The 24,130-nt window shown below is 39.3% G+C and overlaps 1 protein-coding gene across 3 annotated transcripts in view; it reads left to right on the top strand.

Moving 5' to 3' along the window:
• Window positions 1-24,130, top strand: part of LOC126469907 (mitochondrial glutamate carrier 1-like) — a 175,993-nt gene that overhangs the window by 123,158 nt on the left and 28,705 nt on the right. For all 3 annotated transcript variants that reach the window (XM_050097264.1, XM_050097266.1, XM_050097265.1), the window contains exons 6-7: window positions 1,625-1,761; window positions 22,820-23,005. In XM_050097264.1, the coding sequence (XP_049953221.1) occupies window positions 1,625-1,761; window positions 22,820-23,005 (323 nt within the window). The remainder of the gene's footprint in view (window positions 1-1,624; window positions 1,762-22,819; window positions 23,006-24,130) is intronic.

Genomic DNA, 24,130 nt, shown 5'->3' on the forward strand with positions numbered 1-24,130 from the left:
ATGAAGGTACCTGGTTAAGTTTGACAGAGAAGAGACACACACATGACAGCAAGTGAGAAATGAGCATGCAGTCAAGAGTGGCTAACAGTTTGAATCAACCTCTGTTGCAGTGCCCTGTAAGTTCTGCACAGGTGGCTGAACTTTCTGGTGATACCTAGTTGTCACAAAAGAAACAGACTATCGTCTCTGTAGAAGATTCACTGTGTCACCTACCATAGGCACATGTGGAGTAGGGTAGACTAGGAATAGTGTGCAAGAACAAATGTAAAGATACTATAAGAAAACATTCTGAAAGAACATGCCACTGTGAAGTTAAAAGAAAGAAAGAAACTGCAGCATGCTTCTCATACACGTAGACCTGTGAAGCATGTGGGTTGTAATTGAGCCAGAAGAAACATTTTTCCTGCTTCAGTGATAGGAAGAGTATCAAATTTTCTTACACAAAAGCTGTGACCTCTGGTGGGCCACACAATCACACATTGCAGGCTCCACTCAATTATCATAATCATAAAAGAAAAATGTATCTTGTCTACTGACCTCAAGATGAGCTTCAATTTGATGTTTTTATTTTAAAATGCATCAGTAGAAAAGACAATGGATATTTTGCAGCCATTTGTTATTTCAGACTTGTGTAACCAATGACAACAATGTATAATTAAAACTTATTTTAAGTGAGAGGTACATTTTGTGATGTGGTCAATAATATAGCACTGGGACCTTGCTCTAGCCAAATACAATATAGAATGTTTGAGAAATCGACTCTTTACCCTCCATAATCACACTCAAAATGTTGATGTCATTATGATTCTTTACACATTTGGACTCTCAGAGAAGAGGAACTCTGCAACTGCTGCTACCAAATTAATCATCAGCACACAAACATTCAATTTACAGTCGAAATAGTGAAATATTGCATACTGCCTTTTCATGAAGTAGTTGTAAATAGAACCCTAAAGAACACATTTGCATACAGCCTATACAGGAACATTACCAACACCATTTGAGTGAAAGAATTCTGCCCCACTCTGTAGAAATCAATTTGGAAAGTGTGAAAAAGATGATTACAGAAAAGCTACTATTTCATCTCTGTGGCTAACACCAACTAAAGACACATTAATATGTGCAATTTGATGTCTTCCTCGTCTTTGGAATGTCCACAAATTGTGGAAAGCTGCAACCATTTAGGACTAAATGCTGCTCATGTATACCTTTCTTGGAAGTGTGACAGTGCACAATATACCAGTCATGTCATTGTGTTTGGAATTCACTTTACTACAAGAGATTTGTGTTTATGGAAGTTAAAACATAATTTAATCATCCTAAAATGATGAAGTTCATGGTGCTTATGGTTAATTATGATGAAGATTAGTTGCTGAAGTTTGCAAGTTATTCCTGTGTTACACATTATCAGTGTGTTATGAACCTTTATTACAAGCATAAGTACCAAGTAGCACCCAGCAGTGTTCTACAGTAAATTTTTTATGGTATTTGAAAAGATAATTGATAAATATGAATGATATTAGATTGCTTAGGTAAACAGTTTTGCCACTAACAAAGCTGCTGCTTGTAGTTCATTCTCTAATGATTACCTCAAATTTATAGTTATATTCTCATGGTTTGACAGAAAGAAATTGCCATTGGGACGTGAGATGCTGGCTGGCGGTCTAGCAGGCCTTTGCCAAATAATTATTACAACACCAATGGAGTTACTAAAAATCCAGTTACAGGATGCAGGAAGACTTGCAGCTCATGCAAAAGAAGGTAAGAAAAAAATTGAAAGATGTTAGAAATGAATACTGTACAGTAGTGATATTTGTAGTGCAAAATTGGTCTATACAGGTTTCATGTATAACTAATGCATAAATCAACTATGTACATTATTACAAAGTGAGTTTGATAATTCTTAGTGTGAGAGAAAGACAGTGTTAATGATAGGCAGCATTATCTGGTTGTATGGCTTACATTTTTACAGAGTAATTTATTTCATGCAGGTGCCTCTGTAGCTGGACAGTATGTGTCTACTTTATAACTGCTGACAGTGGTACTTTAGTGAATTTGATAATGGTAGATCTTATTGTTTTTCTCTTTATATTCTCATGGGGGCATAAACAGTGAAGTTAAAACTTAGTGGTAACTTTAAATTTCACAACAAAACCTCCCTTGAGCACATCACATATCCTGACTCTTCACCTACATGTTTAGTTCTCTTTAATTTTATAGTATATATTTTGTTTTGGTATTTTTACTAAATCCATGTTTTGGACACTATGCTAAATGTCTCATTATCAAGCTTTGCCTTTTGTAATGCATTCTATAGCTGATTCCGAAAATATGCTGTCATTACTTTATGCCTCAATCAATGTACAGAGTGAAATGGTGACTTTGCACTGCTATGTTAAGCAAAGCTAGATAGGACAGCTGTTACACCTGCAAGAGGACCTACAGAAGCAGAATAGGGACCTGCAAAATCAAATTGCAGCACAAGACGACATGGGTTTATACTGACAAATGTTGAATATGACAGACAGTTTTCACAATGAGTCTAATGTGGTTTCCACTCCATAAATGAAAAACACAAATACTGAAGTTCCTGCTGGAGAAGCCTGAACTGTTGTTCAGTGTTAGATGTGGCATTCACAGTAGTAGTGTTATTATCGATTATACTAAAGTTTGCTGTGGCGGTTAACAGCTTGGATGCCTGAGCTGTCGAAATGGTGTCAGATGTGTTACATTAAAACCACACTCACAATAATCGTACCTTCACTTGAACCAACAAATGCAACAAGCTCTTCAGTTTGAGCACATCAGCGATAGATCGCCATAAGAATTCTGGTGACATCTGAGGAGCATCATGGAAGAGGAAGCACTGTCAAATTAAACACTATGGCATATTCAATTAATGTAAACCATCACTTTCAGTGAAAACAGGGGTGGTGATGTGTGGGAAGACCTACATTAATTCTGCGCTTGCAGTAGCGGACTATATAGGGACAGGCATGTACCTCACTGGTGACAAAGGGAGGTCCTTTTCAGTGAACCAGGTAGCTAGAGACATCAACACTGGGGAGACTGCAGCTATATGGCATGAACAACAGATTAAGGAGGAGGGAGAGGAGGAATCTGTGCTCACTACAAGGTGACAGGATGAGTGGCTGGTTGTTACACAGGCGCATCTCTTGAGACAGAGTGTCAATTTGGAGGCTGGCCACACCCATTCACTCTTTCAGTGGGCAGGTGGCAACTCCTTCAGCAGGATCTGAGCAGGCATGTGGGAAGAGGATTTACTAGTTCTCAGGAGCTCTAATATAAGTTGTGGTGTCTCTGCCGAGGTTCTCATCCCAAATGTGAGGGAACCCCTGCCCGCAACTATCACGGGTGTGGGATGCAACAGTCTGCAAATTGTAGCTCATTTTGGCACAAGTAATGCCTGTCTGGGTTCTGAAGACATCCTCAGCTTCTACAGGTTGGTGGTGGAAGTGATGAAGACTGCTGGCTTTGCTCACAGGGTGCAAGCAGAGCTAACAATTTGCAGCATCATACCCACAGTCGATTGGGGTCCTTTGGTTTGGAGCTGAGTGGAGGGCTTCAACCAGAGGCTCCATCGATTCTGTGATGGTCATGGCTGCAGATTTCTGTACCTGCGTTATGGGGTGGAGAATTGTTGGAATCCCCTTAGCGAGGTCAGGGGTGCACTGCACAAAGGAAGCAGCTACGCACGTAGCAGAGAACTTGTGGAGAGCATATGGGGTATTTAACGCTAGGTGGTAGTTAGAGGGCCTCTGATGAATGTCGCCAGTCAGTACATAGATTGCGAAATCAGATCACATTCAAAGTAGAGACAATTTAAGTTTCAAAATTTTTACAGTGAATTGTCAAAGTATTCTTAACAAAGTTCTTGAAATTATTGCCTTCTGGGAAAGTTGTAATGCTCCAGTTATTCCTAGGACCAGGAGCTGACCGAAACCCAAAGTAGAAAGCTCTGAAACATATATCACAAAAACAGAGTAAACGTCATAGGAAGTAGTGTTCATTGCTGTTGATCAAAATATTGTCTGTTGAGGTCAAATTTGATTCTGGCTGTGAAGTTATCTGGACGCGAGTAGCAGGCCTAGATGTTCTCAAGTTCATTATTGGATGTTTCTGCTGGTCACCTGATTCCACCATAACAGTTGTAGAATCATTCAAGGAAAGTCTATGCTCAGTAGTGTGGAAATACCCAGATCGTGCAGTATTGTTTGGAGACGACTTTAATCTACTGAGTATAGACTTGGACGTCTATGGAGTCACTGCAGGTGGTAAGGACGGACAGAGACAGACAATGTTGTGACCACATTTTCTGCAAAACTGCCTTGAACAACTAGTTAAATGACCCACATGTAATGGAAATATTTAAGCCTTGCAGCTATAAAAAAGGCCAGACCTTATTGACAATGTCAGTGCCTAGTAAGTGGATTAAAGATGGAAAAGACCCTCCATGGTTTAATAATCAAATTTGTAAAATGCTGTGGAAACGGAGATTGTTGCACTCTCAGTTCAAAAAAGAACACGCAAATGTTGGCAGGCAAAAATTAGTAGAAATTAACAACTCTTCCACCATCTTACTTTAGTGAGAGATTTGCATAGAACCCGAGAATACTTAAGTCGTTCGTAAAATCGCTAAGCGGGTCGAAGGCTTCTGCCTGGTCATATGTCGACCAGCCTAGATTGGCAATAGAAGACAGCAAAAGAAAAGCTGAAGTATTAAATTTCAGATTTCTTAAATCATTCATACAGGAGAATTGTACAAACATACCGTTGTTTGACTGTTGTACAGACTCCTGCATAGAGGACATAGAAAAAGACATCCATGGCATAGAGAAGCAGCTGAGAGCTGAAATCAAATTAGTCAGTAGGTCCAGATGGAATCCCAATTTGATTTTACAGAGAGTACTCTACAGCATTAGCACTTACTTGCTTGCATTTATCTCGAATCTCATACCCAAAGCAAAGTCTCTAGTGACTGCTAAAATCCCCAGGAGATTCCTGTATATAAGAAAGCTAAAAGAACAGACCAGCGTAATTACAGAACAATAACAGTAACATCAGTATGCTGCAGTATTCTTGAACATATTGTGAATTCAGATACAAAAAACTTCCATGAGTCAGAAAAGCTTCTGTCCACAAATCAAAGGAATGGAGGGTAACAAGCAGATTCCATATTCCTAAATCTCAAGAAAGCAATAGACGCAGTCCACTGCATACTGTTGATGAAGGTCTGAGCATATGGAATTAGGTTACCACGTATGTGAGTGGCTCAAAGATTTTTTATGTAACAGAACTCTGTACATTGTCCTCTATGGCGAGTGTTCATCAGAAACAAGGGTAACCCTAGGAGTGCTCCAGGTAAGTGTGATACGACCACATAAATGACCTGATGGGCAGGTTAAATGGCAGTTTATGGCTGTTTGCTGGTGATGATGTGATGTACGTGAGGGTAACACCATTGAGTGGCAGTAGTAGTATATCTACATATACAGGGGCTGTTCAAAAAGTAGGCTATGGTGCTCTCTCTCTCTCTCTCTCTCTCTCTCTCTCTCTCTCTCTCTCTCTCTCTCTCTCTCTCTCTCTCTCTCTCTAACACCCCCCCCCCCCCCCCACACACACACACACACACACACACACGTTTTAGTGTGCTCGGTGATTTTCGATTATTAGAAAAAATAGACCAAAGAATTTGCATCAAATTTTGTGTGAAAAATGGAATAAAGTGCTCTAAAACACTTGAAGTGTTGACAGTGGCATATTGTGAATCTGCTCCAAGTAAAAAAAAAAAGTTTACAAGCTGTACAATGTCTTTCAAGATGGCCGAGAAGATGCCAATGACAAACCTCTCTCTGGGCACCCCTGCACATCAACAGATGTGAAGAAAATTGTTTTGGAAAATCATTGAATTACCGTAAGAGAAGTTGCTGAGGATGTTGGCATATCGGTTGGCTCGTGTCATGCAATTTTATCGGATGTTTTGGGCATGAGTCATGGGTCAGTGGAGTTTGTTCCAAAACTTCTCAGTTTTGATGAGAAGAACCGTCTCATTAGCATTGTTCAGGAGCTCTCGAATGACTTCAGTGATGATCCTGATTTGCTCAAAAGGTCATAATTGGTTACGAAACATGGGTTTACGGTTATGACGTTTATACCAATCGCTGCAATGAAAGCATACCTGAGAACCAAGACTGAGAAAAGCATGCCTAGTTTGATCAAATGTCAAAGTTTTGTTCACAGTGTAACCCCTCCCCCATTACCATGGTGTAGTGCATCATTAATTTTTGCCTCAAGATCTTACGGTCAATAAGGAGTATTACCTTGACGTTATGCGCCATTTGTGAGAAGCAATACACAAAAAAAGTCCAGAATTGTGGAAAAACAATTCATGGATTTTGTATCTTGACAATGCACCTACTTATTCATCATTGCTTGTGAGAGATTTTTTTCCAAAAACCACACAATCATGCCTTGGCCACAATATTCACCGTATTTGGCCCCATGCGACTTTTTCCTGTTCCCAAAACTGAAGAGACCTATGAAAGTACAAAGATTTTCCACGATTGAGGAAATAAACTGTCGCTGGAAGTACTCAAGACTGTGCCAAAAAGTGCTTATGAGAAGTGCTTTGAGGATTGGGAGAAGCATTGGCACAAGTGTATTGTATCCGGGAGGGATTACTTTGAAGAGAACAAGAAGAATATTGATGAATAAATAAATATTTTTTCATAAAAATATGAAGTCACCTTACTTTTTGAATAAACCTCATACATCTACGTGATTACTGTGCAATTGACAAGGTGATTTACAATTTATAGTTCATGTGATGATGCGCAGCGTGCTGCAAACATAGAAAAATGTAAGATAATGCGATAGAGTAGGAAAAACAATCCTGTAATGTTTGAATACAGCATTAGTATGGCACTGCTTGACACAGTCACATAGATTACGGTAAGTAGCCCCAGTGCTAGACACACAAGCCTTGTTGCACTTTTATAAGAAGTGTATTAAGGAATTGCAATAAGACTGGTCCATGGTGAAAATGTATGAAATTAATAATACAGTAAAGCAAAACAGAAACAAAAAAGTAGTTTTTAATATAATTAGCTACATTTTAAAATGTTTAAAAAGATATGCTTAAAATAATTGTTCCCAATGCCAGACACATTGTATCAGTAAAAAAAAAAAAAGGAAAAAAACCCCACACAAACACACACACACACACACACACACACACACACACACACTGTATAAGAAACAAAACAACACATAATATTAAAAATATTAAATACCAATACCGATGTTAAAATAACAAATCATGACTCATTTTTTGCAGTGTATACAAAGTACCTATGCTCTTCCATTGTTACCTTCATCATCGTTAATAAAGTTGAACTTTCATTTTGGTAGGTTCTGTGTATGTCCCTTTTTACTTGCTCCATTAGAATCATTTGGCATTTTTGAAGTCTTTGGAAGTAGAAGGTACAGCTGTATCGATAGCCTTTGGAAGGGTTCAGTCTATACGGCTATTACCCACTTGCAGTGCTGTGAGAAGCTGATCAGATTCATCAACAGCCGAGGTGTGTCTGGTGTTAGATGATGGGATGAAATCCAAATCTGTGAAAATATTTTTATTTAGTGGACAGGTGCCAGTGTATTGGAATCCTGCTTTTCTAGCTGCATCATGCATATTTTGGAGAAAGCAGGGGAAACCAATCCACAAATATCCTTATGAGTTATCTTCAGCCCCAACATCCCATATTTTCTCATCCAGACCTCATGTGCTGCATTGAATTCACTTTTGAAAGGCCTCGTCACTGTACAGTCATATGACTGGAGCTTATGTGCAGTGTGTAGTGGCAAACTAAGCATATGAATGTGGTGTTTCCTGGCAAATAGCAAAACTTGTAGATATTTGTGAGTAGTACAAACCATTCAAGAGGCAAGATGGATTAAAATGTTTCTTTATTGAACACAACCGTTTCAGCAGACTTTGCTGTTATCTTCAGGTCTTAAAATCTTATTTTGTAAAACATGTTAATTTTATGATAAACCTCACGCACAAGATGCCCAATGGATAAAGATCAGCACATAATAAAAAGTTTGTCATCGCTAAAACATTTAAAAACATAAAGCGCATTGTGAAAAAAGCCATGTCCATATACAAATTGCGCACAGATGCTTGTTACATCATATCGTGTTGATACAAACCATTTTTGCAATATTTCGTCCGCGTTCACCTGAAGTGAGTTTACTGACCTTCTTTTTACCCTTAACAGTTAAAACTTTTCTAGTGTCCTGTTTCATCACAACCATATATTCTGCTTGGTGGGAACGAGAATTTGCCTGTTAGTTCCTCCAACTTGGCATAAAAAGCACTCATTTGCTCTCTGTCGAAACTATATCCTCTTTGAAGGCCAGCAGATTAAGCACAATGTTAGGAAAATTCGAAATGCTGTTTCATGAAACCTTGAAAAAAATTTGTTGCCTGCAGTTTTCTTGTTCCTATTGATTTGATGTCGCAACTTCAAATATTCTGCTAAATCATAATTTTGAAAACTGTGTTTTGTTTATGGCCAAAAAAACAGTTGTCTAAATACTTAAGATGTTTGATTAGCTCATTTGCCAATTTGTCAGTGAAACTGTTTTTAAATCTGTCCCAAGGAGGTGCCACTGTCGTACATTCCCCTCTTTTAAGAACAGTAACGCATTCTCATAATGAGCTTTTAGGCACAGAAAAGTTCCCTGCTGTTCCCTGATACAGAATTTTCCAGCTAAAACACCATCGGCAGCTGTTTTCATTATCTCCTCATAACATTTTGATTTCTTTGAAGCTGACATTCTGTGAATAAGCCCTAAAAAAAAATGAGACAGTTTCAGTTTGTTTGTTCATAGAACTGATTTTCTATCTGGCGTTGGGCACAAGCATATTGTCAGGGACTGGGGCCGACATGATGAGTTTATCCCTTAGCTTACCATGTCAGTTTATGTCACAATCTGTCCCAGGAGTGGTCTGACAGACAGCTATGTTTAATAGCCATGAAAAATTGCATTCAGCAACTTCAGTAAAGCTGTTCAGTTTTCTATGTAAAAGGTTACATTAATACCACACAAAAAAAATATTGAAATAAATTTTGAAGTTTTTTTTTAAAGGCATTTAAACAGAAAACTGCATAAAATGAACATATTACATAATGATGATGATGATGATGATGATGATGATGATGATGATGATGCTATAGAAACTCTCATACCCTGCACTCTCCATTTTAATTTTCTTATATTTTTATTGTTCATTATACATGTCGTAATAGAAACACCAGTTTCCATAAAACAGTCAAAAAAATCAAAATTACACTAGTAATTTTTAGGTTTTTACTTTCCTTCTTGGAGGTTTTCTTTACACTTGCTGGTAATTTTGGTAGAGTGTTCAAGTTAGATTGCCTTCTTGCAACAATGGCAACTGTAAGGCATTTTTCTCTTCTTTTATGGGTCACAGGTGGAGCATGTTTTGCGTTGTTCCAGTAATTCTATGACTACTTCTACTTTTGGTTCAACTACACTCAAAACACAGTGAATGGATGCACGAAGTTCATGGGGTATGTGATAGTTGTTGACTCACTTTATATCGGTGATGTCACCAACGAGTTCACAAACTACTTCAAAAAATGAAAGTGGCTCACCTGAGAATTATCTTTTGTAGGAATTGTGAAGGACAAAGGCATTCACCCCACTCGTGTCCAGCATGCAGAAAAGTAATGCCATTGGCCATTGTTGGAAGAGGCTTCAGCAACCAGCAATATTTGTTTCGATGTAATATGCTCACGTTCAGAAGAAAAAGGACACCTTGAATGGCTAGAGATAGGATGTTCATATTCACAGGACATGTACATTAGTATGTTCTACAAAAATGATTAGCATTTGAACCCTGTCGGCCCTGGGATGGAGGTCAACATCGATATTGCAGCGCAACACCACCTACTGGTAAAATGTGCCTGCAGCTCTCATAGTCACTATAAAACGAAGGTAATGGATCAGTGTGACTTGAGAAGACGTGCAGGATGCCTCACATACATATGCGCAAACCATACTGTCAAATCAGTGAGTCTGAAAGGTGACACGTTATTGGCATGAGAAAATGTGATGCGTCCATCCAGGAAATTGTTGCTCATGTGGAAGAAAGAATTTCGGCAGTACAATGAGTGTGTGGAGAATGGTTCACAGAAGGCTGTAAAACATGGCGAGGTGGGTCAGGTTGCATCACCCAGACAAGCCCCTGAGAAGATAGACACCTCATAGAAGATAGACACCTCATTTGAATGGCATTGCAGGACAGATCTGCATCATCCTCAACTCTGGCGGCACAGTGGAACAGGGGTGACAGTACGTCACCGTTTATAATGGCATGGGTCACATGCGCATCATCCACTTCTCCGCCTACCATTGACGAATGTGCATAAACATGCTAGACAGCAATGGTGTATGGATCATAATCACTGGGGACAGGAATGACATCAGATAGTGTCTCCAAATGAATACAGGTTCTGTTTGTTTGCAAAATTATGACTGTATTTTGGTTCGCTGCAGACGGGAAGAGTGGCATCAGTGATTGTATTTGCATAAGACATAAAACACAAGCTCAAGGCGTTATGGTGTGGGCTGCTATTGGGTAAAACCAACAAATCCCAGTTGGTGTATATCCAGGGCACTGTGACCAGTGTGACATACATGAATGACATCCTGCAACCTGTAGCCACACTCTTTCTGCACATCATCCCAGATGCCATTTTTCAGCAAGACAATGCACAACCACATGTCGCTGCATGAACACACACCTTCTTGGTGTCGCAGTATGTCAGCCTTTTGCCCTGGCCAACCAGATCACCAGACTTGTCACACAATCAAAAATGTGTGGGTATATGGTGAAACAACAGGTGTAGTGCTGTGAATCAATGCCAACCACCACAAATGCACTTTGGAACCAGGTGACTGCAGTATTGATGGCTATACCACAGGATGTCATTTGGACCTTATACTTGTCGATGCCATCATACAGGGACAAGTTATCATGGCCCATGGTGACCTTGTGCCTACTAGGCAGCAGGACACATACTGAACTGAGGTTACTGAATTGCTAATCATTTCTGCAGAACATATTAATGTACATGTTCTGTGAATATGAACATCCTATATGTAGGCATTCAACATGTTGTGTTTTTTGTGAACATGTGTGTATTTTTAGCGGAACCTTTTGCTAAAGATACAGTCTCTCCACATTTGTCTTCCTCACTGTGATCACTTGTTTCATTCAAGGAATATACAGGCGGAAAAACAAATTTGTCTTCACTTTTGCACTATTTCTATTCTGAATGACAATTCACCTTCAGTTTCGTTGTCACTGTCTCATCCAACATTATTTCCTAAACTGTCCTCAAACCACTTTAAAACTGTATTCTCCAAGCCAGGGTCTGGAACATGAACAGTAAACGAACACCTGGCTACTGGATCTGTGACTCAAAGTGCCAGGTGCGGTCTCGGAGACTGCTAGTGTGAAAGCAGCAGTAATAGCGTAGGTCCATATCACATTCAAGTGCCTGCTGACAAAGGATGTCATGGCAGATTCAGGAAAAAACAACTGCAAAATGCTGGTATCTCATATCCCGCTTCTATGCATTAGCAACACAATGGACACTAGCAGTCTGAGAGACCACATCTGAGACTCGATGGGTTAAAAAAAACTTAGTGATATTTAAATACATGAAAGTTTCATTAAGAAAGGAACGCTTTCTTCTTCTTAATCTGTGTATATTTTAATTAACATTATTATAGTTTCATTAGAAGAGGGACCAAAATCCCTATAAAGATTATGTGCGTAGCAGTAGTAACAATGGATGTTCACTTAACAAAGGGTTTATCTCCACTGACAATGGCTGAAGGAATGTGACGTGAGTAACACCATGTGCACGTGTTCCTCCACAATTGCAGAGGAGTCAGCTTGTGCCATCCATCATGTAAAAGGTAAATTAAACCTGTCTGGCCTGGGAGCTGTCTGCTGCTGGGGCAAGCTCCCCTAAATACAGAGGCATAACACTGCAAAGCAAAGTTAACTGGAATGCGCTCATCAGGTTTGTAGTAGGAAAGTCACATGCATGACTTCGTTTTATTGGGAGGATTTTGGGAAGGTGTCATAGAGGAGCTAGTAAGTAGAATGCTAGTGCGACCCACTCTTCAGTACTTTTGAGTGTTTGGGATCCACACCAGGTCGGATTAAAGGAAGACATTGATTTAATTCAGATTTGATCAGCATGCAAGTATTATGGAAATGCTACATGAACACAAACGGGAATCCCTGTAGGGAAGACGATGCTTATTTCAGAAGGCACTATTGCAAAAAAATTAGAGAACTGGCCTTGGACACTAATTGCAGAATGGTTCTACTGCTGCCAGCATACATTTCGCATACAGACCACAGAAATAAAATGTGAGAAATTAGGGCTCATACGGAGGCTTTTATAGGGTAGTTTTTCTCTCACCCTATTTCAGAGTGAAACAAAGGAAGCGACTGCTTGGTGGTGAGTCGTACCCTCTGCCATGCACTGTACGGTTGATTGTTGACTATGTATGTAGATGCAGATGAATTATTAAGGGGCTTGGATACGTGTTTTGTCCTACCTCAACAATATTTCGATATTTTCAGACATTAGAATTACATGAGTAATAGTTTAAGGCAATAGTAGACAGGATGAATAAATATGCTCTGGTGATAAATGAGGCAAAATGTGTTCCAAATCTAAAATGGGTGACATTTTTAGGTCATATGGCCTCAGCTGCTGGTATTTGTCCTTTCAAAGAGAAGATAGAGGCCATTAACAACATTCCTCAACCAACAGATTACAGCAATTAAAAATATTCCTAGGGTTTGTCAATATATACCGACATCACCTACCTGGAACAGCAGAGATGCAGGCCCTGTTGACATTGCACCGGCAGGTAACAACATATGGCCATACAGCCAGGCATCCGTGCCATGGATGCCCATGATGCAGCACACCTTGGAAAAGATAATTGCTAGTTTGCAAAAAAGCAATCCTCTTATCTCACTCAGTCCACAATGCACCATTATCAATAGTGGTGGATGCCAACCGACAGACTATCGGGGCAACTCGCCATCAGTATGTTGAGAATAGTTGGAAACCTTTGGGGTTTCTCTTTCGAAAGCTGAGAGAGGCCAAAACTAATTGGAATGAAACTTCCTGTCAGATTAAAACTGTGTGCCCGACCGAGACTCGAACTCGGGACCTTTGCCTTTCGCGTGCAAGTGCTCTACCAACTGAGCTACCGAAGCGCGACTCACGCCCGGTACTCACAGCTTTACTTCTGCCAGTACCTCGTCTCCTACCTTCCAAACTTTACAGAAGCTCTCCTGCGAACCTTGCAGAACTAGCACTCCTGCCCGCGAAAGGCAAAGGTCCCGAGTTCGAGTCTCGGTCGGGCACACAGTTTTAATCTGCCAGGAAGTTTCATATCAGCGCACACTCCGCTGCAGAGTGAAAATCTCATTCTAATTGGAATGCATAGAATTGAGAGCTGCTTGCCATTTATGAAGCTGTATGACACTTTTGCCTTTACGTTGAAGCTAGACCACTTGTAGTCTACACAGACAATAATTAAACACTTTTGCTTTCCACAAGATTGAGGAAGGTTCCTCACCCCAGCGGTTCCGCCAGCTCGAGATTGTTGGACAATTCACAAAAGAAATAAGACATGGAAGAGTGACAGAATATTTAATGGCTGATTCTTTTTATTGCAATAAATTAAAATCAACTTAGGGCAGCACAAGCTGCAGATGAACAGCTGCAACAGTAATTGCAAGACGGTTCAACAGCTCTTCAGCTCAAACAAGTTTGGTTTCTAGGCATAAAGGACCTTATTTGGTGTGACATGTCTAGACCCTCACGTAGACCATTTGTGCTCAAAACGCTACAAACAGCAGTTTTTGACTGTGTTTCCAACCTCACCTATTAAAGTACAAATGCCACCATTAGGCTGGTGACAGAGAAATTTACGTTGCCCACTATCAAAGACCCCGCCTCAGGGGGCACCACCTCAACGCAGCACTGTCCTTTCGGGCAAAGTGGTTTGCATGCTGCTCCTATCCTTTTCCTATCCCTAGCCCATTCTTTTTCTTTTCCTTTCCATTTCCCCCACTTAACCGATGCTGGCGGTTAAATCACGTACTGGGGTGTGGAGGAAATGCCAAGCCCATATGCCGAACATCCAGTAAATCATCAGTGCCTGGGCGATTAGGTGGCAGCCCCACCAAGGCAATCGGAAGTGGTGGGCCAATCATCCGTCCTTCTTAAATAACCTGATTACTGAAACCGAGATGAGAATACAAAACTGGATGGATAAACTGGTGACGACCTTTGGAATGAAAAGGAAAATGAAAATTGGCTTTTGGAACATACGAACCTTGAGGGAGAGTAGTAAGCTGAAACAAAAGACCAGGGAAATGAATAACTATAAGCTTGATGTCCTGGGATTGACTGAAGTGAGGTGGCCAGAGTTTGGTGAATGCAGACATTGGATGGAATTAAGTTTTTATACTCAGGATCTGAAGAGTAAGGGGGACACTGAGACGGATTGGGCTATTGTTGACCAAGGCAGCAAAGAAGAGCCTATTAGAATGGAGACCTGTGACCAGTAGGATCATGACTGGCAGATTTAAGAGGAAGGTACGAAACATGACACTCATCCAATGCTATGCCCACACAGAGGCATCGGAGATTGAGAATGAGTAGTAGTTCTATTACCTGTTACTAGAGACTGTAAGGAAAGTGAGCAAGAAAGATATCCTCGGTGTTACGGTAGACATAAACAGATAATGGGGGTATATGGCTTGGGTGAAATCAGTGATAATGGGGAAAGATTTCATGACTTTTGCGCAAGCCATGACCTTGTAATAGGAGGGACCTTGTTTCCTCATCGGAGATGCCGTAAAATAAGATGGATATCCCCAGATCATATTACAGAAAATCAAACTGACCACATTGCAGAATCCAGGAAGTTCAGGATGAGCCTGGAAGATGTGCGAAATTGAAGAGGAGCAGACGCAAGTAGCGACCACCATCTTGTTACTGCCAGTTTCCGAATGAAGATTGTGGTTTCCAGAAAGAAATTAGAGCTAAGAAATAGAAGATTCGAGGTAGGTAAACTGAAAGATCCACAAATAGCTGAGGAGCTCCAGCTGGAACTCTGGAATAGATTCCAGGCGCTGGAACTGGAGATGACTGAGGATAAGGGCATCGAGGAAATGGAGACAGAAGTTAAGAATACTTTTGTACGATTGACTGAGAGACAACTTGGCTTTAGAAATCACCAGCGGAGAGATTGGATGTCCGAACATATCTGGAGGAAGATACCCATAAAAAAGGAGGCCAAGGGAAGAGCAAACCAGAGCAGGCCCAGGCAACAAAAAGCACTAGCACAATCTGATTATACAGCAGCAGATAAGGAAGTGAAAAGAGTGTAAGAAGAAACAACAAAAGATGGATAGATGAACAGGCTGATAGTGCAGAACAGTCAGTGTGAAGGGGGATATGAAAGAGCTATATATCACTAAGATGCTCTCAATGAAAAGCATCCAGAGGAACTGACCAGTAAGGAATAAGAAAGGTGAAATAATAACTACACATGGAAAAACAATCACATAGGTGGAAGGAACTTTTTAATGAAGTTCTGACTAGAGACCCTGACGGGGAGGTAGAAGAATAAGAAAATAAGGAGTAAAACGATCCTAGTCCCAGCATTGGTGTAAATGCACCCACGAAAGCAGAAATTTGGATAGTGCTGAAACAGATCAAGAATGGGAAGGCACCAGGACCAGATAATATAACATCTAAGATGCTGAAAACAAACTTGGACACCACTGTTGAGTTATTGTAAATCCTCTTAGAGAAGATATGGAAGGAGGAGAAACTGCCAACAGATTGGAAACGAGGTGTTATCGTGAAAATACCCAAAAAATGAGATGTTACAAACTGCAACAACTGGCGGGGCACTACCCTATTGTCAGTACTGAGTAAGGTACTTTAGAGGATCATTTTAAACTGCATTAAGGATTCTGTGGAAGCACAACTGAGGAGAGAGCAGGCGGGCTTTAGAAAACATCGAAGCCGTGTGGACCTTACCAATACTCTGACTTATTCTGAAACAGTGTGGAGTGGCAATTCACCCTCTACCTTACCTTCACTGACTTTGAAAAATCTTTAGACTCTGTCAGTTGAAGAGTCATGTGGGATACACTTGCAAAATATGGTATTCCAACAAAGATATCGAGGAAATGTATGAAGACTATGAATGTTAAGTATTACATAATGGAGAAATAACATAGCCTTTCCAAGTTAATTCGGGAATGCGACAAAGGTATATTCTTTCGCCAACACTATTTCTTTTGGTGTTGGACCATGTGATGAAGAGTGATTGGGGGACGGAAGAGAGGTGCGCAATGGGGGATGCGGGATAGGCTCGAAGATCTTTGTTTCGCAGACATCTGCTTAATGGCACAACGATATTGAGACGTCAAAGAGAAACTGGCGGGGTTACAGAGAGAGGCAGACATTGCAGGCCTCAAGATAAATGTTTGCAAAACCAAAGAAATGCAGATAAATTTGACCATCGTGACTAGGCTGGCCATCAATGGAGCGAACGTAGAACAGGTCTAACCCTTCCTCTAACTCAGAAGTATAGCCACAACTACAGGAGGCACTGAGGATGATGTCCGTAGTCGCATCTGCAAAGAAAATGGTGCATTTGTACAACTGTACCCTGTTTGGAGAAATAGGAACATCTCAAAGAAGGCCAAACTCCAGCTTTTCAATAGCTATGTGAAGACTGATTTGTTGTATGGTTGTGAAACGTGGCAGGTGACTAACCATATAAAAAACCAGCTCCAAGTTTTTATTGACCATTATCAACCACTGTCTCCAGCATATTTTAAATGTGAGATGGCCAGATATAATGGCAAATGAAGATCTTTGGATGGAGACAAATCAGCAACCAATCAATATACAAATCAAGGAAAGAAAATGGATCTGGATTGTGCATACATTGAAGAAACCATATTGAGCTGTTGAAAAAGTGACATTGGACTGGAACCGTCAAGGAGTTAGAAAACGTGGGCATCCCAAGCAGACCTTGGAAAGGACAATCGAGAGAGAAGCTGCAGAGGATGGGAAAACCTGGAGTGAAGTGAAAAGACTAGCTATAAATTGTACCAGGTGGAAGAATTTCGTCATGACCCCATGTTCCAGAGGGAATGACAGAAACTAAGTGAAGTCAGTATTAAAGACTGCCATCAGTGCTTGATAGCATATGGAGCATGTCAGCAATGCATAGTTGCCAGGGCCAGACATATACACAAGTCTGTGGGGGAAGAGCACACAAACATTGGCTGCGTTATACTTTTATGTATAAGAGAAGTCATTGTTCAATGTGGTAACCAAAATCTCCTGATGATTTACTTCACATATTTACATGATATTCAGTCAGATGTGTAACAGGGAAATATTTTTAGCAAATATCTCAAATTTCTTGACCCATTTTGCTCAGATTTTTACACGATACTCTAATGTTTGGACAGGCATAGGCTACAGATTTGTTTAAATATAAAGACAAGTCTGTCTTAATGTTACTTCCAAAAAGCTCAAAAATTACTTGATAGATGTACTCCAGTTATTTACAGGATGCTCTAATAACACAGTATTCTAATAGATATTCAGACTGACACTGGCAGAATATTTTTAAAAAACAACAATGTACAGGTTTTCTGCTGAAACGGACTGCGAAGGAGAAAATGCTGTGCTGGTGTTCTGTTTCTGGTGGTTAGTTTTAATGATGGTAAGAGGTCATTTAAACAACTAGACATGTGTGTCCTGTATAGCGTTGGCTTACTGCAAAAACATGTTAACTATGTTTTAGGAAGTATTGAGAAAACTTATTTTTTTAGTTTCTTTTTCAAGCCACAAATAACGGTCATCGCAGATATTGTCCCACTGCTGTAGTTAACTAATGATCTTTTGTAGAAAAGCTTAATGCATAACTGGCTAGTTAATCGATTTTTTTTTTAGTAATGAACAGAAAATACAAAGTTGCTACACTTATAGGGTTTTGGCAGACATCATTCAAATTGTTTATCAACTTGAGCAAAGTTATATTAAAAATGCATCACAAAATAATTGGAATCAGTATAACCAGTCATTTTATTAGATCATGAAATGGTTATAAAACACTGAAGGAGTTGTATTTTTCCTGCACTTCATACATCTGTGTCACTACTGTCGCTGTCTCCCCCTACCAGGTTGCAGTTGAAATAGGAAGAGACTTACAGCAAGCGTCAAATTCCTCAGGAATGGCTCACTTTTTGCGTAACTGTATTGGACACTTCTTTTGTCTTTCCACTTATTGGCAGAATCTTAAGATGAAGATGTTGTAAGCCAGTATTTTTCATATTTAAAGGATGTCCTTTAACAAATGTGTGTATTCTTGTATTCTGGATGAGGTATCAAATATATTGCTTCCCCCTACTTATACCTCCTGAGGTGATCACGAATGTAAAATTAGAGAGATTCGAGCGCGCACAGAGGCTTTCCGGCAGTCGATCTTCCCGCGAACTATACGCGACTGGAACCGGGAAGGGAGGTAATGACAGTGGCACGTAAAGTGCCCTCCGCCACACACCGTTGGGTGGCTTGCGGAGTTAAATGTAGATGTAGATGTAGATGTAGATAATCTGATGAGTGATTTTATCTGTACTTCTCACTCCTGGCTTGCATTTTTAGTTATGAAAACATTTCACTTTCAGCCAGTTACATTTATTTCCCACGCTGCCGGTACTTCTGTTTTTAATGATATATGTAGAAAGTTTAGATAAATCCTTGAATTCTGCATGTTTCAAATCGTGTATTGCATATGGTGAGCCTTTCTTGTTTCGAAACAGTTTTGATTTTGCTTGTCTGAATATGTTTAGCCAGTCCTGGAGTGCACAAAGATATACATATTTCTTTGCACATTCAATGGCACTATGCTCGCTGTCCACTTCCATGAATGAGTGATCAGATTCAAGGAACTTGGGTTCAATAATGTCTAAATTTGTTGCCTGAACCAAGTACAGGAACAATGCAGCAATGTTTTGATTCATGTTCTGACTCCCACAGGTGTCAGAGAAGAATGAAATGTGTTTCATACCTGGTTGAATGTGTGTAATATATTTCACGATGCAGGTACAGATTTCTGAGCTACCTCTTCTTCCGTTAAGCTCAGTCCAAGCATAGCAGAATGCTTCATTTGAGTCAGAAAGTTCATAGATAGTGAAACTGTATGCACAAATTTGCAGAATTGGGGATCCTGCCTGAAACCCAGGCATAGATGCCCCTTGTTTCGTTCGAAGCTGAGCTGCTATTCCAATACAGTTGGAGAGCCTCTGCATTGCTGTTAGTCTAGGGGGAACAGGAAGGGGGCTGAGGCATGAATGGGATCTTTAATTGAGGAGGGAGGTGTGCTGGGGAGTATGTGCAATTGTCCAAAGCCACTGTGCCAAGGTGGTGTAGTGGTTACTAGTGCATCTGCCAAGTAAGCAAGAGACCTGGGCACAATTACTGGCTTCATACAAATATCCATCCTTGCTTCAGTCTCCATTTATACGTCATAGATATTTGAGACATGAAAAGGTCTCTGGAACCATGTACATTCATTTGTGTAATGCTAGAGACCCGCAAATTGCAGACACTTTGGGTAGCTGTTCCAGGGGAGAAGTTTCACTTCAGAGAATTAACTGTTAACTCCATCCGACTTGTAGATGCTGTTGTAAAGTGTCACAGTAGAAGATGGTCACAAGAAAGCATATCTTAGCAGAGACAGCAAGGTTGATACTTGGCGTCTGAGCAGTGCCAAGTGACATAAAACACTGTTTTTTCTAGCTTTAAGAGGAAGGACAGTGATGCTTAGCTTTCATCTGAACACTGTTCCTACCAAACTTGTAGTTTGTTAATGTCCAGTCCAGAAATATCCCTACATACCGAGTGTGGAGGAATCTGTGTATGCTTGGCCAGAGATGCCCTGGAGTGCAGCGATTCTCATCAGACTGGTTGAAGCCTGTAAAGTGCTGTTGGTGAGTTGATTGTGGGAAGGGAGAAATAGTGTGCTGCAACAATTCTTGAAAAACCCATGTTTTTGTATTCAGACAGTTCTCAGTCAAATCATTGGGGATGCCAGTCCCACGTCGCTCGTTGTCAGCCTTGGTAAGCTCTGACAAATTGCTTTCTCACTTGGAAAGTTGCTCTCAAACTCTATATTAAAATGCTGTTAGTGTTTGCTACATCTATTAGTGGGTACACCAGGGATTCAAACACTGACTTCTGTTGTGCAACCAGTTGCCTCCTTTGCTTTTTCTAATGTGTAGAATCAGCCTTTAGTGTAGTAGTTAGTCTGATTGCTAATAGTGTTAGTCAGACCCCTGAGTATCCATGAGTCTGCTGCTGTGGGCATCCTATCATGTCTCAAAGTGTGTGCCTCTTGTAGCTGCCTTGTGACAGTGTTTGTCACTGATCCATGCAATCAACCTGCCATCACTGAAAATTTTTCTTTCAGTGTTTTCTCCTAAATATTCAGAAATTGCTGTGAATATTGCCAAATATGAGATTCTGAGTCTAGGATTGTTTGTGATCAGTCTAAAGCATTTTAAAATTCAAATAACAACATTCGTTTGGAGAAACCTGAGCTTGGTGGCTTTCAAAATAAAGTGAGTAAGTGTTTCATTTCATATTCAACTGATAAGAAGTGAAGGATCATGTTAGATAGGTCATGTAGTTCTAATAATGAATCTTCTTCTACTGCTAGTGTTCCACAGGGGTCAGTTATGGAACCACTTCTGTTTTTACTATACATAGGGTGTCACAGGAATAATGGTCAATATTTACGGGTGTCATAGAAACGATCAATTGAAAAAAGAGTCTAGTAAACGTGGTCTCTACAATACATACATTAAGAGCTATGAGCACTCCATCTTTGATACTGGGAAATGAATGTCTTCTAGTGCAGGCCCTTTGCTCTCCATATGTTGAGAGGTGGTGGTATGGACCAAAACTAGAGGAAAAATCTCTCTAAAGTGCATATCATAAGAGCTATGGGCACTCGCTCAGCTTCACTATAGTGACACACTTGTCTTCTGCTGAAAAAGTGCTCACAGCTCTTAAAATATGCATTTTAGAGCCCATGTTTACTAGACTTGCCTTTTTTTTCCAATATAGCTCCTCCTAAGATGGGAAAAGAAGAGATTTGTTTCACAGTATTGAAGGTGAGAGTCCTTATAGCTCTTAAGATAAGCATTTTAGAGACCATGTTTACTAGATTCTTTTGCTTTGAATGAACATTCCTGTCATGTGCCTCAATATTGACCATTCCTCCTGGAACACCTTAGATAGACAGTGTTCCATCTTACACTATTAAACAGAAATAATGGTCTTTGCTGATGATGATAATCATAAACAAGCCCAACAGAGTTGCAACAACAGATGGTACAATAAATAAAATATTTCAAAGTATTATTGATTGTTTCTCAATAAATGGCCTATCATTAACTTTGGAAAAATGCAATTCATGCAATTTTATACAAGTAAATACATGTCATTGTCAATAACAATACAGCATTTGTGAAAGGAAATACGTAAAACTGAGTGATCAAAATTCCTATGGTGTATATGGATTCAAAATTACAGATGGAAATAGTGTATTATAAATATTCTGAAACATTTGAGTTCAGCAATATTTGCATTACTTGTAAAAACTGAGTTTTTTATGACAGTTGTAGAAAATTAGCTTACTTTGTATGCTTTTGTTCATTGATGCAAATAGAATAATTTCCTGGAGCAATTCCTCAGACACACACACATTATTCATTGCACAGAAATGTGCTGTAAGAATACTGTTTGGTGTCCAGCCTCAAACTTAATGTAAGCAACAATTTATAAAATGAGACGTATTAACAATAGCCGCACAATACATTAGCTCACTTGTGAAGAATCTGGCACAGTTTGAAATTAATAGTAGAACAAAAACAGCCTCCACTATTCATAACTTCTCTCACTCTTTCCCAGAAGTGAGAAAAGTATTCAGGTATAAAAGTATTTGACCACCAAACTTGTCAGTTAAAGGTGCTGGCAAATGAAAGTTTTAAAAATCATTTGGAATCATTTCTGATTGATAACTCCTATGCTACAAATGAATTTAAGAGTAAATACTATATATTTCATTAGGTTACATTTATCAAATTTTTGTTCCAAATTAAGATTTAAGAAAGATGGTTATGTAAATTGCAGCGTGTGGCCATGTTTTCACAGAGGAACTGTATCTTACTTTTAAACCTAGTGACTGGTTCAGTGGTTGTTTTTGTGCTCCAGCTCTACTGATCTTACCATAAATGAAATGTTAAAAACCTAATCTCCCTGCTTTCCTTCAGTTCAGGATTTGTCCCCTGAGCTACTAGGAAACAAAAAGAGATTATTATCTGTTCATAGTTCCAACATTTGTTGCATCATAGAATTGTGAAGTTATGATAGCATCTTCAGTTCTGGGTAATATAGTTTTAGTATTTCATTGTTTTGCAGATGTTTCTGTGTAGATAAATCGCTGTATTTGGACTGTATAATATACAGGTATAATGTACGTTACTCAGTTGTTTATAACTTAATTATTAAGAATTTGAAAACTTAAACAATTATACTCCTTACTTTGATATTTTCAGGAGGATTAGCTGTACCAAAAATTTCAGCTACAGCTATCACATTAGAACTGCTGAGAACAAAGGGCATAATTGGATTGTACAAAGGTGTTGGTGCAACAATGCTAAGAGATGTATCTTTCTCTGTTATTTATTTTCCACTCTTTGCTCATTTAAATGCACTTGGTCCAAGGAAGAGTGATGGTTCAGGTAAGTATTCCATATGTAAATACTCTCTCATATTTAGTTTACCTATAAATATATTAGTAATATTCATTCATTACTCCCTTTGTGAAGAGCAGTAATTGTAATGAACAACATAATAATAATAATAATAATAATAATAATCATTACATCCTTGTGAACATGTCCAAAATACATATCCAGTCATAGCATTTGTGTCAACTAGCAGGATCCATTGTAATGGAAAGTGAATTAATGCTGCATCCTGTGTTAATCGATGGAAAGATCCGGGAAAGGAGGAGAATACAAGAGATTGAACAAGCTGCTATAAATAGAACTTTTGTGTGTCGCTTGCTATGTTGTTGTGTTGTATAGCCATTTTAAGTAATGTGGTATAATTTTTAGTCTGCTGAAAAGATTTTTAATACTGTTGTGTAAAGTTAAACAGAGTGGCTGGAAGTTTTGTCTCACATAATTGCTCCAAATCGGTGGTTTAATGTTCATTCAATGATGTTATGGTCTGTTCTGTCTCCATTATAATCGGTAAGGCAAGAGTGGTTTGAAAACATCACTGTTGATAATAAAATGAAAGTGAAATAGAAAGAAAGAGAAACAGGATTAAACAAAAAAATTATCAAAATAATCTGTTAATTGTATGTTTGGGTAAGTGCCAGACTACAAATCCAAAGTTGCACTGTTGGATCCTCAGTCATTCCTCATATTTTTCTCCCCACTTATCACTTCTTTCATGTCTAGCAATGATTTGTTGATGTGAAAAATTCCAAATTACTCCATGGTTCAGAGTAAGTCACTCAATAACTTCTTGGTTGAGGCAGTTGAAAGATCCGAAAAAGGCAAAAGCAACATCAAATGGTACCATTTTTGGTAAAGCACTGTGATTGTAACTTTTAAGGGAATTTTACTGACATTAATTCAGGGTGTATACGACCTGGGACAACCGGAAGATCCAGGAAAAAACACAGGAATTTTTTCATCCGGGAAAAACTCGGGTCTTTTTTTTAAATTGAATTCTGGGAATTTTTCATTGTTTTAGTTTTCGGTTAAATTTTTGTAACATTGACCAGTAAGAACCAATACTCTAACAAAGGATATTACTGTATCTCGCTACTTCAGTAATAAAACATGAAGAAA

Source organism: Schistocerca serialis, chromosome 3, assembly GCF_023864345.2.
Source record: "Schistocerca serialis cubense isolate TAMUIC-IGC-003099 chromosome 3, iqSchSeri2.2, whole genome shotgun sequence".
In the NCBI taxonomy this organism is placed as follows: Eukaryota; Metazoa; Arthropoda; class Insecta; order Orthoptera; family Acrididae; genus Schistocerca; species Schistocerca serialis.